General features: G+C 40.6%; 1 protein-coding gene across 1 annotated transcript; it reads left to right on the forward strand.

Moving 5' to 3' along the window:
* The first annotated feature begins 345 nt into the window (after window positions 1-345).
* On the forward strand, window positions 346-4,659 carry LOC109903010 (barH-like 2 homeobox protein). Its single transcript, XM_020499678.2, has 3 exons — window positions 346-1,341; window positions 2,661-2,886; window positions 4,009-4,659. Exons 1-3 carry the CDS (start codon window positions 783-785, stop codon window positions 4,319-4,321), a joined length of 1,098 nt encoding a protein of 365 aa, XP_020355267.1. The 5' UTR covers window positions 346-782; the 3' UTR covers window positions 4,322-4,659.
* The last annotated feature ends 10,217 nt before the right edge of the window (window positions 4,660-14,876 follow it).

Raw genomic sequence — 14,876 nt, forward strand, 5'->3', positions numbered from 1 at the left:
TCAACACGTGCATAAAACAAACTCTGTATAAAAACAGACTGATGCAAGTGAATTTCCAGTGCTGCGTTTTACTTTCTTCCTATTTAACACTCCTTTAAAACACAACAATTTAGGTAGTTTTTTTCCCTGCTTACATGAAGAAGGCTTATGTCAAGGCACAGTCCTATAGGCGACGCATGGCTCAAACGAGCATCAAGAATTCAATGGCTGGCTCGAGATTGTCAAGATGAAGAAACAACTCCCTGATTGGTGAGGTGCGGGGCCCGTCACGCTGTAACCAATGACAGGAGAGGAAGAGAGAAACGCGGAGAGCGTTATGATAAGGAGAAAATATTAATTCCCCTCGCGGTGGGCCGTGACGTCAGTATAGGAAGTCAATGTAGAGCAACACTAGAACGATTACAAGCAAAGGGGGAGCGTGATGTCCAGGAGTTATCCCTTCGAATCTCCACACCTCAACTTAGAGAGAAAGTTCAATAGCCATAACAAAAGGACGTGGACTACACTGACAGACCCACTGCTCATTTACAATCGAATGTAACAACATCTTCTTGGACCGTATTTTTTTCTTACCATTTTATAGAAATATAAAACGTGGATTTCGGCTTTGTTTATTTTCCCGACCATTTCAACTCATAAATTCGTTTGACTTTTAGGTGTACATGTGCCTCGGTTTGTGTTCTATTATAATTTTCATCGGTTTTGAATAAAATGGAGCATATAACCGGTGTCCTAATGTTGTTATGAAGACTTAAATCTCCATCTCTTTTGCTTTTCTTACTATGGAATCCTCCAGCGGCTCTAACTTTGGAATAGACACTATTTTATCCAACCCTACTAATTCTGTTAACCCTGCGCTAATGAACGGAGATTTCCGCCTCGGTGACAGCAGGACAGCGGATTTCAGTCGGAGCCAGGTCACCCCGTCCCCATCATGTTCGGACATAGATACGGTGGGAACGGCCCCCTCTTCCCCAATCTCCGTCACCATGGAGCACGCCGAGCCGCATCTGCTCCAAGACAGCTTACCGCACCACCACCACCACCACCACCACCTGCAGCCAGGGAGTTTGCAGCTATCGCCCCAGCCACAGCAGCTAGGGGCTGGAGCCGGTTGTGCCCCCAGGACTGCCACCTCTTCGTTTTTAATCAAAGACATTTTAGGCGACAGTAAACCTCTAGCAGCGTGCGCACCTTACAGCACCAGCGTACCGTCACCCCATCACATCCCCAAACCAGAGAGTGCCAGGGACAGTGGGGACGGCTTCAGGGCCAAGTTGGAACAAGATGAAAACAGGAGCAAGTTGGACAAAAGAGAGGATATGGAAATGAAATGCAACGGTAAGTAAATATTTAGGATACATTTATATGGAAATATGTTTTTAGTTATTGGATGGAGTAAATGAGGTTTTAGTGTACACAAAACCTTTTTTTTTTATTGGGTAGGCTGTCATAGTATAAGCTAATAGTGTGCAGCATACATCCAAAGCATATTTGTGTTGAATTTTCTGTGCATAAAAAAGTTGATAGCAGCCTGTAGAAATATTTTCCTGGAAGATAACCATCAAATTGAATAGGCCAACTGCGCAAATAATAGTCTAACAACAATCATGTGTATGTAGTAGCCTACGGTTATTTGTAAACTAATACATATCTAGTGTACAGCATAACTGCCTTGAATGTAGACCACGTTGAAAACTAATTCCAGAAAGGAATATAACGCTATCATCTGTCCTTCAATTCCACATTAGACAGTAGTATAGTTATAATACTTTAGCATTTTCTGTCCATAAATAAGTTGATAGCAGCCTATAAAATATGTTTCTGGAAGATAACCATCACATTGACTAGGCCAACTGTGCATATAATAGTCTAACAACAATAATGACAACAATAAGAATAAGACTATGGACATCATAAATTCAAATTAATAGTGCAGGCTAGTTGGTTATATGTTGGTAGTACTACAGTTATTTGTAAACTAATACATATCTATTGTGCAATATAACTACATTGAATGTAGATCATGTTGTGTGTTTATTTGAATTTTTTACGACATTTATTAATGGCTGTCTTATTAGACAATGATATTTAAGATTTGATTTTCATTTTCCCTTTTTTTATTTAGCATAACAGAACCGAAAACAGATGTAAGGCTGGCTAGATATGCTCCCCGTGCGCAAAACTCCCTAGTGGGTCAATTAGAGAGATTATTGTTCTTCCTAGAGGGGGGATCACAAGCGGGCAGAAACTGCTACAAATATAGATGGATTGACACATCGATTTCCCAGTTTTACTGCTAAAAACTTAAGTTGACAAATACAGTCCGAATTTCTTATAGGCTGTTGATTTTTCCCCTAGCTGTCTGACAGGTGCAGTCAGTGACTGCAGTGCTTCAGTTTCAACTGGACTGCTCATCTTTATGAAATAATAGCCTATTGTTTAAACGTTTAAAACCAATTGTTTAATTCGATTGGTTTATATTTTTCATTGTTAGAATACGTAGGCCTATTTGACCTTATTTTGACTCAGGACTAATAGACAATGTATTTGTTGCTAATTTAATTTTCATTGAGCCATTGAACCATTAAGGCTTTAATTATTTAAAAACTGAAATGATTGTCCACTAATGAATATGTTCTATAATTTTTCAAATTCAGGAACAAAAGAAGAGAATGAACGGGAAATTTCAAGTAGCAGAGATAGTCCTCAATCACGGTCAAAAAAACCTCGCAAAGCACGGACGGCCTTTTCAGACCACCAACTCAACCAGTTAGAGCGAAGCTTCGAGCGCCAAAAATACCTCAGCGTGCAGGATCGCATGGACCTCGCGGCAGCACTCAACCTGACCGACACACAAGTAAAAACCTGGTACCAAAACCGACGGTATGTCACACCTACTTCAAAGCATTATTATCTTCATCAATTCATTTAAATGTAATTTAATTTGTATAATTTCTATTATTATTGGGATATTATAATTAGAATATATATTTTTTGTTATGACTATTTGATGGTTTTTGTTGCTGGTGACGTTGGTATTATTATTTACATTAATATAATACTATTATAACATTGTAATAACAGTAGTAGGCCTATGCAATTTCAGACCATAATAACACGATTTAAGGTGGATGCATGTGTTGTTTAGTTAATTTCGTTCCTAATTAATAGTGCAGTTTAGTGTATTTTTATATTTCCAGTGTACTGCCTTTTCATGCAGACCCATAACGTGCATGGATTTAAGTTAATTAGGTCTACTGAACAGACAGAGTAGAATAGAATAACTTAAGAACAGATCAAGGGGAATAATTAAACAGGCCTAATGAAAATGGTTGTCATGGAACAGACAAGGATATATTTACAAGATGAACCCACACCGTTTTATTCCATGGTATTGGTTATTGAAATACACGTCACTCTGGGACTATTAAAGTATGTCTGAACAACACATGATGTTGGCAATGCACAATTTGCCTCTCTGGCGTCATTGTTAAGATTTCCCCAATATGTCAGCCAAGATTAGTGTTAGCAGCGCCCACCTAGTAAGACAAAGACACAACCCAATATAATGACGAAATATGTTATGACTACAATCATTTTTTCGATCCTGCAGTTATCTTTTTCGTTGAATGTAGCAGCCTATAGTACAACAACACATACGTTTTTATAAATTATTTAGGTATAATATAACATCTTCAAGTAAATCTGTCAATGTTCACAGCATACTTGGTTAGTTTATGCAGAGTCCTAACGAGAAGGATCAATGAGCGAGTAATGACCTGAAATTAATCTATGAATTTATCAACCAAATATAGGCATTGCACTGTACACTTGAAATACATTTTCTGGATGTAGCTACAGGTCCTTTGCCTGGGCTAATTAAAGGCATAACCACCGATTCATGCGGCAAATAATTAGGCCTCACCAATTAAGGGCCCGTTTGGGGAATTCTCGGAGCCTGAACCGGTTAAATAATTGATTTGTTGTATTTTGATCTGATTTCAGGACGAAGTGGAAAAGACAGACAGCGGTCGGATTAGAGCTACTAGCTGAAGCCGGAAATTATTCCGCCTTACAAAGAATGTTCCCGTCGCCCTATTTCTACCACCCGAGCTTGTTGGGTACCATGGACAGCACGACAGCAGCCGCCGCAGCCGCAGCAATGTACAGTAGTATGTACCGGACTCCGCAGCAACCACATCCCGGTCTCCAGAGACCCCTTGTCCCGAGAGTACTCATCCATGGCCTTGGGCCGGGGGGCCAACCGGCATTGAACCCGCTGGGTAACCCCATGCCCGGCACGCAGCATCAGCGGTAGAAACTAGAACAAGACGATTCCTGTCAGAAAAACTGTTTTAACCACATTTGATGTGAGTAACTGCGTTGAACGATGAACAATACATTTGAAGATGACAATATATGACAGACAATTTTACAGAAGGAGAAGGAGGTAATATTTAATGACTGAGAGACAGTTCTGACGTAACCACGAACTGTCTGCAGCATCGAGTCGAGGCCATGACAGAAAAAGGACTGTTCATATGTATGATTGTTTGTTTGTTTTTTGTACAAATTCACTTATACTAGCAAATAAACTTATAAAGTTTATTAGATGGAGAAAAGGGTTGAATAAAGACGGAATGATACTAAAATGAATATTCTTGGATACTTCTATTGGGTCAGACGTCCGGGGCTGCCAGTCTGAACTTGGAACTGCATTGCCATCCAAACATTCAAAACCCCATGTGGCATTAAAATGTCTGCAGGCTAAAAGCGTATGGTGTTAATATGAGATAGGCCTACAAAGACAAAATAATATGTTTATATTTTGATAACGTGCAGTCAATTAGGTTATCAAGGAGCTAAAACGATACCTCCTAAAAGTACCTCTGTAGCCCAAATGATAACGATAATATTCGTTTTCATTTTACATACTGAACATACATCAAATGTTCGTTTTTTTTCGTTTTTTATCTGAAGCCTAATCTTCACCTCGAATCCCTGGATTTAAAGTGTTACAATTTATTTCCTATAGATTTAAAAGTCACCTACAGATTCAAAGTTATGAGTACATTTTTATTTAATCGAACATGAGGATATATGAGACTTTCTTTAGGCTACTTTTCAGTTTATCTTGTGACCGCATTCATTTTGCGAGAACTGTACCCTTGTGGCCTAAATGCAAATGCAGCAGGCAGATATCTCTCCCTCTCTCTATGATGGTGAGAATTAATGGTTTGATTAGCTGTGATGCTGGGTTGCTGCGGTGGGAACCGGGAAGGTGGTCCTCGCGCAGCAGCTGTTCTATGGGAGCACAACGCTCGAGACAAGCGCTCCGGACAGACAGCAAGCGGGAGGGTTCTCAGCGTGAGCGATCAAAAAGTCCACCAACACTAAAACCATACTTTTAAAAAAACAACACATCGCTGCACATTATCCGTTGTTCATGGTCCTTATTTTGGCCACCGTTATCCGTTGGCTTTACGGTGAAAACAGAACATTTTAATACATTTTCTTGAAGAAAAAAATAACGTTTAGCCTACCTAAACCAGATTCAGATGTATGATCATGCCTAGTAAGCGAACCCATTTGACTTATAAGAACCAGGAAGGGCAGTGATTTATGAGATACAAACAAACCAATATTAGAGCTACTGCGCAAAATATCAGAGCCTAACCTTTTTCCTTCGTTTATTGCAGTGGGTTATATCAGGGTCACACAGTGTTTCTTGGTAGTCTAAAACACATCTATTTGATACAAAAGTATACACCTCACACACATGGTTATGGGCTTACAAAAACGACGTTACCTGTACCATGTCAGATATAGAGCTGAAACGTATTCCATTTTGAGTTTGCTTCCCAATATTATACTTTATATACATCACAGAAGACTGAAATATAGCACAACTGTTTGACATAGAAACACCAGATGTTGTTGTTGAAATAATGTTTATTAATTACGAAATTATGAAAAATATCAATAACATTCAACCCATGAGGCTACTAGGTCATTTGACTGCATGATAAGACTACAAAATAATTAAGTTGGCCTCAGTCTTTTGCACCTGTCTTGGGTCTTGGATACTCTTATGATTCTCTATCTAGGACAGCGTGTATGTTGCTATCTGTGACAGAGCTAAACCAATGCCACGCGGGACTATAATTAAATGAACATTAGAATAGTTTCTTTTTTAAGTATATTCACGTCCTCTGGAGGATAGTGGTGAGGGGGCGCTTTCATGTGAATTGACTCTCGAATGGAAGCGCCTCGGGGCACGTTTGTTTGCGCTTCCCTAATTGGTGAATCGTTTGCTGATTTCTGTGTTATTAAATTCCTGTTCAAGCCAAGTTGACCTCTACTGGTCTCAACAGTGACAAGGGAACGCTATAGGCTGCTTTACGTAGGCTGTAGCCCTATCGCAGTTTCTTCTCAGTTTATCAACGAAAGAAGATTATAACCTGGCCTTTTGTCTTTATGGTCAGGCTATGAATATCCAGATAAAGCTTCAACGGCAAAACAAAAGGTAGCTCTTCAAAGCAACGTTGAAAAAATAACGAAAAGCAATAGGCTATACATCGAAGGGCACTTAAATATACGGATCATGTGTCCCATAAACAAATATTTTTTGTCATATTTCCTGCAGCGTTATTTGCTAAATCATGAATTGGTATTCTCAACAGAGACTGGAAGAGCCGGCGATTGGTGAAGTTCATCACAAGAAACATCAAACGATCTTCCCATTCGAGGATAGAAAAACGGCATAGTTCAGTCGTCCACCATTAGATTTGGTAATTAAAAGCTAACATACAGATAAAACAATGTATGCTCCCTCAGGCGAGGGACTAAGGAGGTATTCGCACAGCCACCGCATGGCAAATCATTTATTAACGGGTTGGATTGAATAGCATAGTGAAGAGCAGTGATTTTTATTGGTGCATATCATCATTATTACTATTGCAACATTTGGATGAGTTAGGCTAGTATTAGGGTTTACATTTCCTTTTTCGTATAATTTATTTGGAAATAGGGAAAAATAGAACATGTATTAGGAACACATATATTGCATCGAATTACGCAAAGTACAAAATCATTGTTTAAAAAAAACGTTAGGACTAATTGATCATTGTTATTGTACCTTGCCCACGTGTGCTCTGCTGTTTCAGCTATATGCACATCAACAGTATTGCAAACAGCACCCATGTCCAATTGAGCACCAATAAGGAGACATTTTATTGTATGCATGGATTCTAAACATTATTTATTTATTGCTCTGTGCAAAGAATGGGAGTGCCATTCTAACTCCTTAATAATAAGCCGTTCAACCCTATCTGAATTAATAGTCTGTTTCCTCTCATAGCCTATAGTCAGCCATTGCCCCCTTTTTCTCATGTCGGATCATGCAATTGAGATTATCCTAACATTGACAAAATATTCATAATTTACAACAAATAGCAAGACATAGTCAACCACTTATGCTGGCCTGACTAAAATATAAATCAATGTTGATTAAAATGCTTCCTTTTTCGCATTATTATTAAATTGACCTACACATGTTCACAAGAACTTGAGTATAAAATCCCTAGTGGCCATGCAGACAAAATACAAAGTTTGCAGAAAGAAATGAACTTGCCGAAGTTCCCCGTGTCGCCAAGAAAAAAAGTTTCAAAGATCAATCTGTACGCTCAACATTTGTATGGCTCAAGTAATTTTGCTCTGTTGAAACATTCAGTTTTATTATTCATCTAAATGCATTGCACCCGAGGCCGACCACCCATATGAAATCAGCGGCACAGGGGCATTATAAGCCAAACAGAACTGCATTGCATATTAATACCAATTATGATATCCACATAAATAATTGGAGTATTAGCTGATTTATAACATATAGTTGTGGTAATTTCGTTCATGTAGCTTTTGATAAAGGTAGCCTGGACAATTTTCTTGAGAATTGTATTATTGTCGTATTGTTGAGAAGGCTAAGCGGTTGGTTTGTTGGTTGGAGAGGGCCAAGGGAACGGGTGTTAAAAATTAAACGAAGATGTTCAGGCCTTTCATTGCCATGAAACACATTGGTCAGAACAGAACAGACGGGTTACAGAAGGCTGGTTTGTTCTCGTTGCCTCCAGGAACCAACAGCGAAGGCCCTCTTTAATTGCTGCTGTATTTGCCAACTGATGTAATGGCGGGGATATTCTAGTCATTATCTTAATGAGGTAACACTTACGCTCTCTTCGGCCCTCTCATTATCACGCCACGTGCGTCACTCTCTTAACACGAATATCACCAGATCGTTTTTATCCCAAATAATACAAACACTTCTCCAATAATTAGGGGCCCGAGACGAGCGAGGTGACTTAGTTGGATCTTGGATGGTGGTGTGGTTGGCTTTGACTATTTACGCGCACAGTTCAACAAACAGACTAGGAATGGATTGTGTGGTGATTTTTTTAACTTGTCCTGTTTTTTTGTGTCCTCCCTCAATTATCGTTGGTTGGATCCTTAATCTTGCCCGGTGGTGATGGCTGGGTGTCAAAGTGATGAATGTAAGATGATGGGTTGTCAACATGTGCGTTTTCAAAGCTGGTGGATTTGGGAAAATAGTAATAACAAGGTTAGATTCAGGCGAAGTGTGAATTGGGATTTATGCAAAGAGGCTGTTATTGTTGGCAGTCGCTGTGGTGTAGGACCAGGGCCAGCTCTAGCCTTTTGGGGTCCCTAAACTAGATTTTGTTGGGCCTCCCCCTCCTGGCAAAACATTTTAGTGGCCCCTCTTTTGACAGTGGAGAAAAACATTTACGTTTTAAGTTAATTTCCTGCAGTTCTACACGTTTTGCCATGGGGCAGAGAGAGAAGAAATGTGCAGTTTACAGCAAATCTTCTACAATTCTACATATTGGCATATTCCCTGCAGGTCTGGTTCGTATTCGGCCATGATTACTACAAGTTTAGATAGTTGGCTAGACTAACTACCAACCTAATTTAAAAAAAGCTTACATGGCTAATTTAGTGACATGACGAGAAAAACTGCTAATGCACAACCAAATGTCAAAATTGCACCCAGTGTATTCTACTATTGTTACTCTCGACAATAAATTCCGATCCCGACTGAGTCCCCCCCCCCCCAAATTAAAAAAACAATAAAAACAATAATTGGGCATTGGGCCCCTTGGCGGCCGGGTCCCTAAGCAAAAGCTTATGTCGCTTATGCCTGGAACCGGCCCTGTGTAGGACCTGTTGCATACACTCAAACCACATAGGCCTACTGCTATAGGTGTGAAAAGAACCAATATTGTCCAAGTGAATAATGCACATATTCAGTTTTTGTGTATAGGGTATGTAGCCAATATAATCATAAGTGGCAAGAATCTGCACATTGTAGGTTATGTCATTTGAAATATTATTTAGGATGGGGAGGGATTATTTAGGCTGGGGAGGGATTATTTAGGCTACTGTTCAACACGTGCAGTTAGACACACACCAGACATACAGTACATCTTAACCTTGTGTGTTTCTTTGCCATTGTTAATCTATGATATTACCAATATTGATATTTTCAGAAACTCCAACATTGTCAAATTGTGTCAGGCTGATAAGCATTGTTGAAAAAAATCTCTAAATGTTTTTTTTCTATGGACTATTTTACAATGTAACCTTAGTCAGAAATGAATAAAAGATTGATTAGGAGCAGCGGTATATCTATACCTGAGCTTTCCCTGTCAGCTTCGTTCAATTAGGCCTGACTTTGATTGTGCTGCGGCTAATACAAATTGACAAGCAGGTGTGTTAAGTGTAACACAATAAGGTGCGTTTCAGTCTATTAGTGTGCTATTAGATTTCCACCCCCATCAAGCAGTCCTTCCATCAGAAACGTATTGGTTGGAAATATAATAGGCTCAAATGTAGTTGAAGCCTGCTTGTAATATGACCTTCTGCTGAAACTGTACAGTTTGTCACATTGAGTCAAGTAGATTTTTAAGTAGTCTACAATACAGTTAATTGCAATTCGTATTTAAATGGGTCCGTATCATAATTACATGGAACTTGTTTATCTGTAGATGGCATATAGCGTACTGAATATGAGTGTGTTAGTGTCTTCACCATGGTCATAGACATGTAACACACAGGTTGCAACTTAGTCTCATGAGCTATACGTTCCATTTCAATGCTTTGAGAAAGCACGTAAGTCATCCTCCATCCCATAAACACAACCTAGTTTCCTGATCTATTCGTTCCATTTCAACGTTTTTCAACATAAATAGGTCTTCCCCAAATCAGTATGGACGTCTCTGACAGTCCTGTACAATGACGCTGTAGCCAAGTCCTATCATGAGGCTTGAATGCCCTCATCATTTCAGCACATCTCTTGCTCTCTTTCTTTCTTTCTTTCTTTCTTTCTTTCTTTCTTTCTTTCTTTCTTTCTTTCTTTCTTTCTTTCTTTCTTTCTTTCTTTCTTTCTTTCTTTCTTTCTTTCTTTCTTTCTTTCTTTCTTTCTTTCTTTCTTTCTTTCTTTCTTTCTTTCTTTCTTTCTTTCTTTCTTTCCTTCTCTCTCTCTCTCTCTCTCTCTCTCTCTCTCTCTCTCTCTCTCTCTCTCTCTCTCTCTCTCTCTCGTGCTCTCTCGCGGTCTCTCGCTCATGACAGCTGATGGTGGTGAATCTCCGCTACCTTTCATGTTTTCAAACCCAACCATGCTGTCACATGCGACCGGATGAAGGGGGAAGAGACGAAGAGAAAAAAGTCTGTCAGCAGTGATGTCAAAAGCTTCAATTTTCTCCGGAGCAATTAAGGGTTTCATCACAGCGGAGTGATGTCAGGATTCATTACAGCTCAACAACAGCTAATTGGTTCAAGGTTAAAGAAACGGATCTGACAGCATTATATTTTAAGTGACAGACTCAGTTTCTGGTGCTGGCATTTTCACAGAGCACAGCACTGACATTAAGAAATAGAGGGAGGGTGGGATGGAGGGAGGAGGAGGGGGTTGAGAAGCAATTGAAATTACTGCACATTAGGAGTGTGATCGGTTAGAACTAACATACTGTATCTACGTAGCTCTCAAAGGGAAACTGCACAGGGACTGGTGGCTGGGTCCTCTAACGGGAGAAATGACTAATACTGTAGCAATGAATCATGAACCACTTTCATGGCCAAGTAGCCTAGTACAACTACAAGCTAGATTTACATTGGATGGACGCATGACTACTAACTACCATCTCACATGTGAATTAGAATCCAGAGCAGTTTGACCATGTGTCTGGTGTCTTTCTATCCTATTCGCCCAGAGAATCTTGTCACTCGACCTGCTATCACTGTTGGCCAGCTACCCATGTCATCCAAAATGTCAAACCTTTGACTCATCTGTCCATATAACATTCTTCCAGGATTCTTGAAGATCATCCAGGTTCTTCCACTTGCTTTTTTGGCAAACATGAGTCGACTTCTTAGAAAGGGTGGGTCCCGTTTTGTCTGACGAAAACACTGCATACCAAACACTGAATTTCATAGTAAGAACCTCATACCAATGGTCAAGCATAGTGGTGGTAGTGTGATGGTTTGGGGATGCTTTGCTGCCTCAGGACCTGAATGATTGCCATCCTTGAAGGAACCATGAATTCTGCTCTGTATCAGAGAATTCTACAAGAGAATATCAGGCCATCCACCCAGCTTGGTCATGCAGCAAGACAATAATCCAAAGCAAACCAGCAAGTCTACATCAGAACATCTGAAAAGCAATACATTTTAAGTTTTGGAATGGCCTAGCAAAGTCCAGACCTAAACCCCATTGAGATGTTGTGGCAGGACCTGTTAAAGTAGAAGAGTATGCAATTTGGGATGCATACATTGTTACAATGTTCCTTGCCTCTTTCCTTCTTTCCTCATCGGCCTTATTATTATTATTAGCTCAGCGCTATCAGCCAGACAATATCATTTAGATTTTTCTTTAAATTAGGGGGCCCCAATCTGAGAAGAGAAATGGAATGTTATTGAGTGAAATTAATTATAGATTGGATCATCCATAATGTGGAGCTGCAGGAACCGTTTCTTTCAAGTGAGCAGTTGTCTACCCTTTGCCTTTCTTTCTTTTCTTTCACTCTCCTCTTAAAGTGGAAAACCTGATCCTTAGAACTGATTGTTTGTTTAACTGCTATAGCAGGTTCCCCAAGGTCTGATCAAGTGTTGATCTAAGATTGGATTTCAAATCGCCTAATGAGAAACTCTTTGGATAATTAGTGGTAGCTGGAATGCTTGTGGATAATTTGAGTACTTCGCCACCGCACAGCGGTACGAAGAGGAGGGCGGGAGGGAGACGGGGATGATGATGAAAGAAGAGAGAGATCAGGGTTAATGAACATTATCACGTTGACTTGCTCTCTACCTTTCTGTTTTTATCCTTTGTTCTTCCCAGGGCTGCGTCATTATTGGTGTAACAGAACAATTAGCTGTATAGTTCATAGCGGGGATAGATGGAGGGAGGGAGTGGAGGGGGAGGGGGAGAAGGGAGGGCTGTTGTTGGGACTGTGGAAATAAGACTGTATGAAGGTGTCTGCTGGGGAGGTCCAGCAGGGAATAAGGAGATGACAGTGGGCCTATGGAGAGACGGGGACTCTCCCTCCTCTACCCTTTCTCTCTCCCTCTCCCGCTTATCTCCCTCTCCACCATCTCTCTCTCCTCTCCTCCATCTTCCCTGTCTCCCCCCTCTGTTCTCACTCAGCAGTCAGCAGGAGACTATAAACAAGAGCTGTGTCCAGTTTAGACAATCATACAAGTCCTGACTGGTCCCCTTACTCCCCTATAAACCGCCAGTAATAAACTGTGGCTGCTATTTTCCTTCCATGATTGATCCATCAGGACTGTGTGAAGATGGGTGAAGACTACTACCCTTGACTTGTGTGGCTAAATTCGATTTTTATCAGGTTTATAGCACAAAGAAAGGATCCGCATTGAGAGGTTTGTTTGTTTCTACATAGTGTTATACAACATTATTAGCCATTAATTCAGAGGGTAACGGCACCATTCCGTCATGTTGCATGAGTTGGTGATGCTGCAAGATTTTCTGTTTTGTTCAATGTGAAAAACGACAACCCCATGTTGTTTATCTAATTTCTATCCCGTCATTGTCTGTTTTCAAGCTGGAACCAAAGTAGTGAGAGAGAGGCCCTTTACTGAAACTAGCCTGTTTTGTGTTAGATTTAATTACATAAAAAATTACGGTTGACTCCAGTCTCCAGTCCAGATCCATTTCTGGCAAGGACAGAGTGACAAAGCCTGGCTATTAAGTGCAATGAAGGTGTGAATAGATGGGTGATAAGATGTTAGCAGATACCTGTGAGGTATACAAGCCTGGGCCTGCCACATGGTGAAAGTGATTCGCGGCTAGCTGGGCTAAAGCATTATTGGCCATGTCCACTTCCCACTCCTACTGCTGCTGTGGGCATCAGGGCGGAAAACAAGTTGTTGATTAGTGCTGTATTGCCAGCTTGCAGCTTTTTCATGACATGCAACAATCAAGGCCTGTAAAGACTAGCAGAGAGACGGTTGCTTTTAATAAACTCACTCACATAAGCGTTGCACGTCGAAGACACACACACACACACACACACACACACACACACACACACACACACACACACACACACACACACACACACACACACACACACACACACACACACACACACACACACACACACACACACACACACACACACACACACACACACACACACACACACACACACACACACCTACTAGGATATGGGCAGAAATAATGGTACATCCAATGAAGGACCAGGGTTTGCAGAGTTTATGTGGAGCCATAGCTCTGCCCATTGAGAGGCTCCTGCCTCCTAATACAAGGCACGGTAGTAAACTTGATCCTCATTATGGTTCAATGTACTAGTAAACACCAGAGCATTTGTTCCTATTTCTCCCAGCCAGTGGGAAAGAGGACTTACCTCCAATAGACTAGCCTGGAAACAAAACTGGTCTGTCTCTCCGTAAACTATGGGGATGCTCTTTTTATTATGAGGTTTATTATCTTCTCTGTAGCCACACACACAAAGCAATCCCCCTCAGTTGAAGCGATTTGCTGTTCACAATACGTCAGCTTAACCAGCCAGGTCAGGTCAAGTTGACTCAAAGAATAGAGACTTTAGTGTCCCACCCACCCAAGACTGCACAACTAGATTGCATCCCAAGTGGCACCCTATTTCCTACATAGTACCCTACTTCTGTAAAGTAATGCACTATACAGGGAATAGTGCCATTTGGGACACAATATTTACAGCTTTAAGGCTCACTGTGGTGGATACCAAGCCAAGGCACAAAGTGTCACAGAGACAAAGCACCTCTTGCTCAGTGTGGAGTAAACATCTCATCAAGTGGCTGGTTGCTCATTATGTGCTTCAGCTTATGTCCTTCCTCTTTGTGTTTTTTTGTTCATAGCCTTTTTACAACATTAAATGTAGATGTTACTTTTCCATAGGCAACATCATTGTTTAAAGATATTTCCCTATTATTTACCATTCAAGTCTCGCAGTTTTTTTGCATTGTCCAAATGGGGTCCCAACTGTGTCAACACTTACACCTATCACACAAGGATACTCAGTCATAGATATTCTATGCCAGAACACGCATATACCATCATTGGTACACAAACACATACTTTATGGATGCGCACACATGCTCACACAAGCCTACTCAGACACGGATCCTCGCGGCAAACTACCCACAATGGCGTCGGTTGAGCGGGATGCAGGGAAGGAAGACGAACATCTGATTTGTCACATTCGAAACGCTAATGTTTAAACCAAAAGGAAGAGCACACAGTAATGTGTTCATTCATCTGCATAAACACCACCTGTCCCGTCGCA

This window comes from Oncorhynchus kisutch, linkage group LG13 (genome assembly GCF_002021735.2).
Source record: "Oncorhynchus kisutch isolate 150728-3 linkage group LG13, Okis_V2, whole genome shotgun sequence".
In the NCBI taxonomy this organism is placed as follows: Eukaryota; Metazoa; Chordata; class Actinopteri; order Salmoniformes; family Salmonidae; genus Oncorhynchus; species Oncorhynchus kisutch.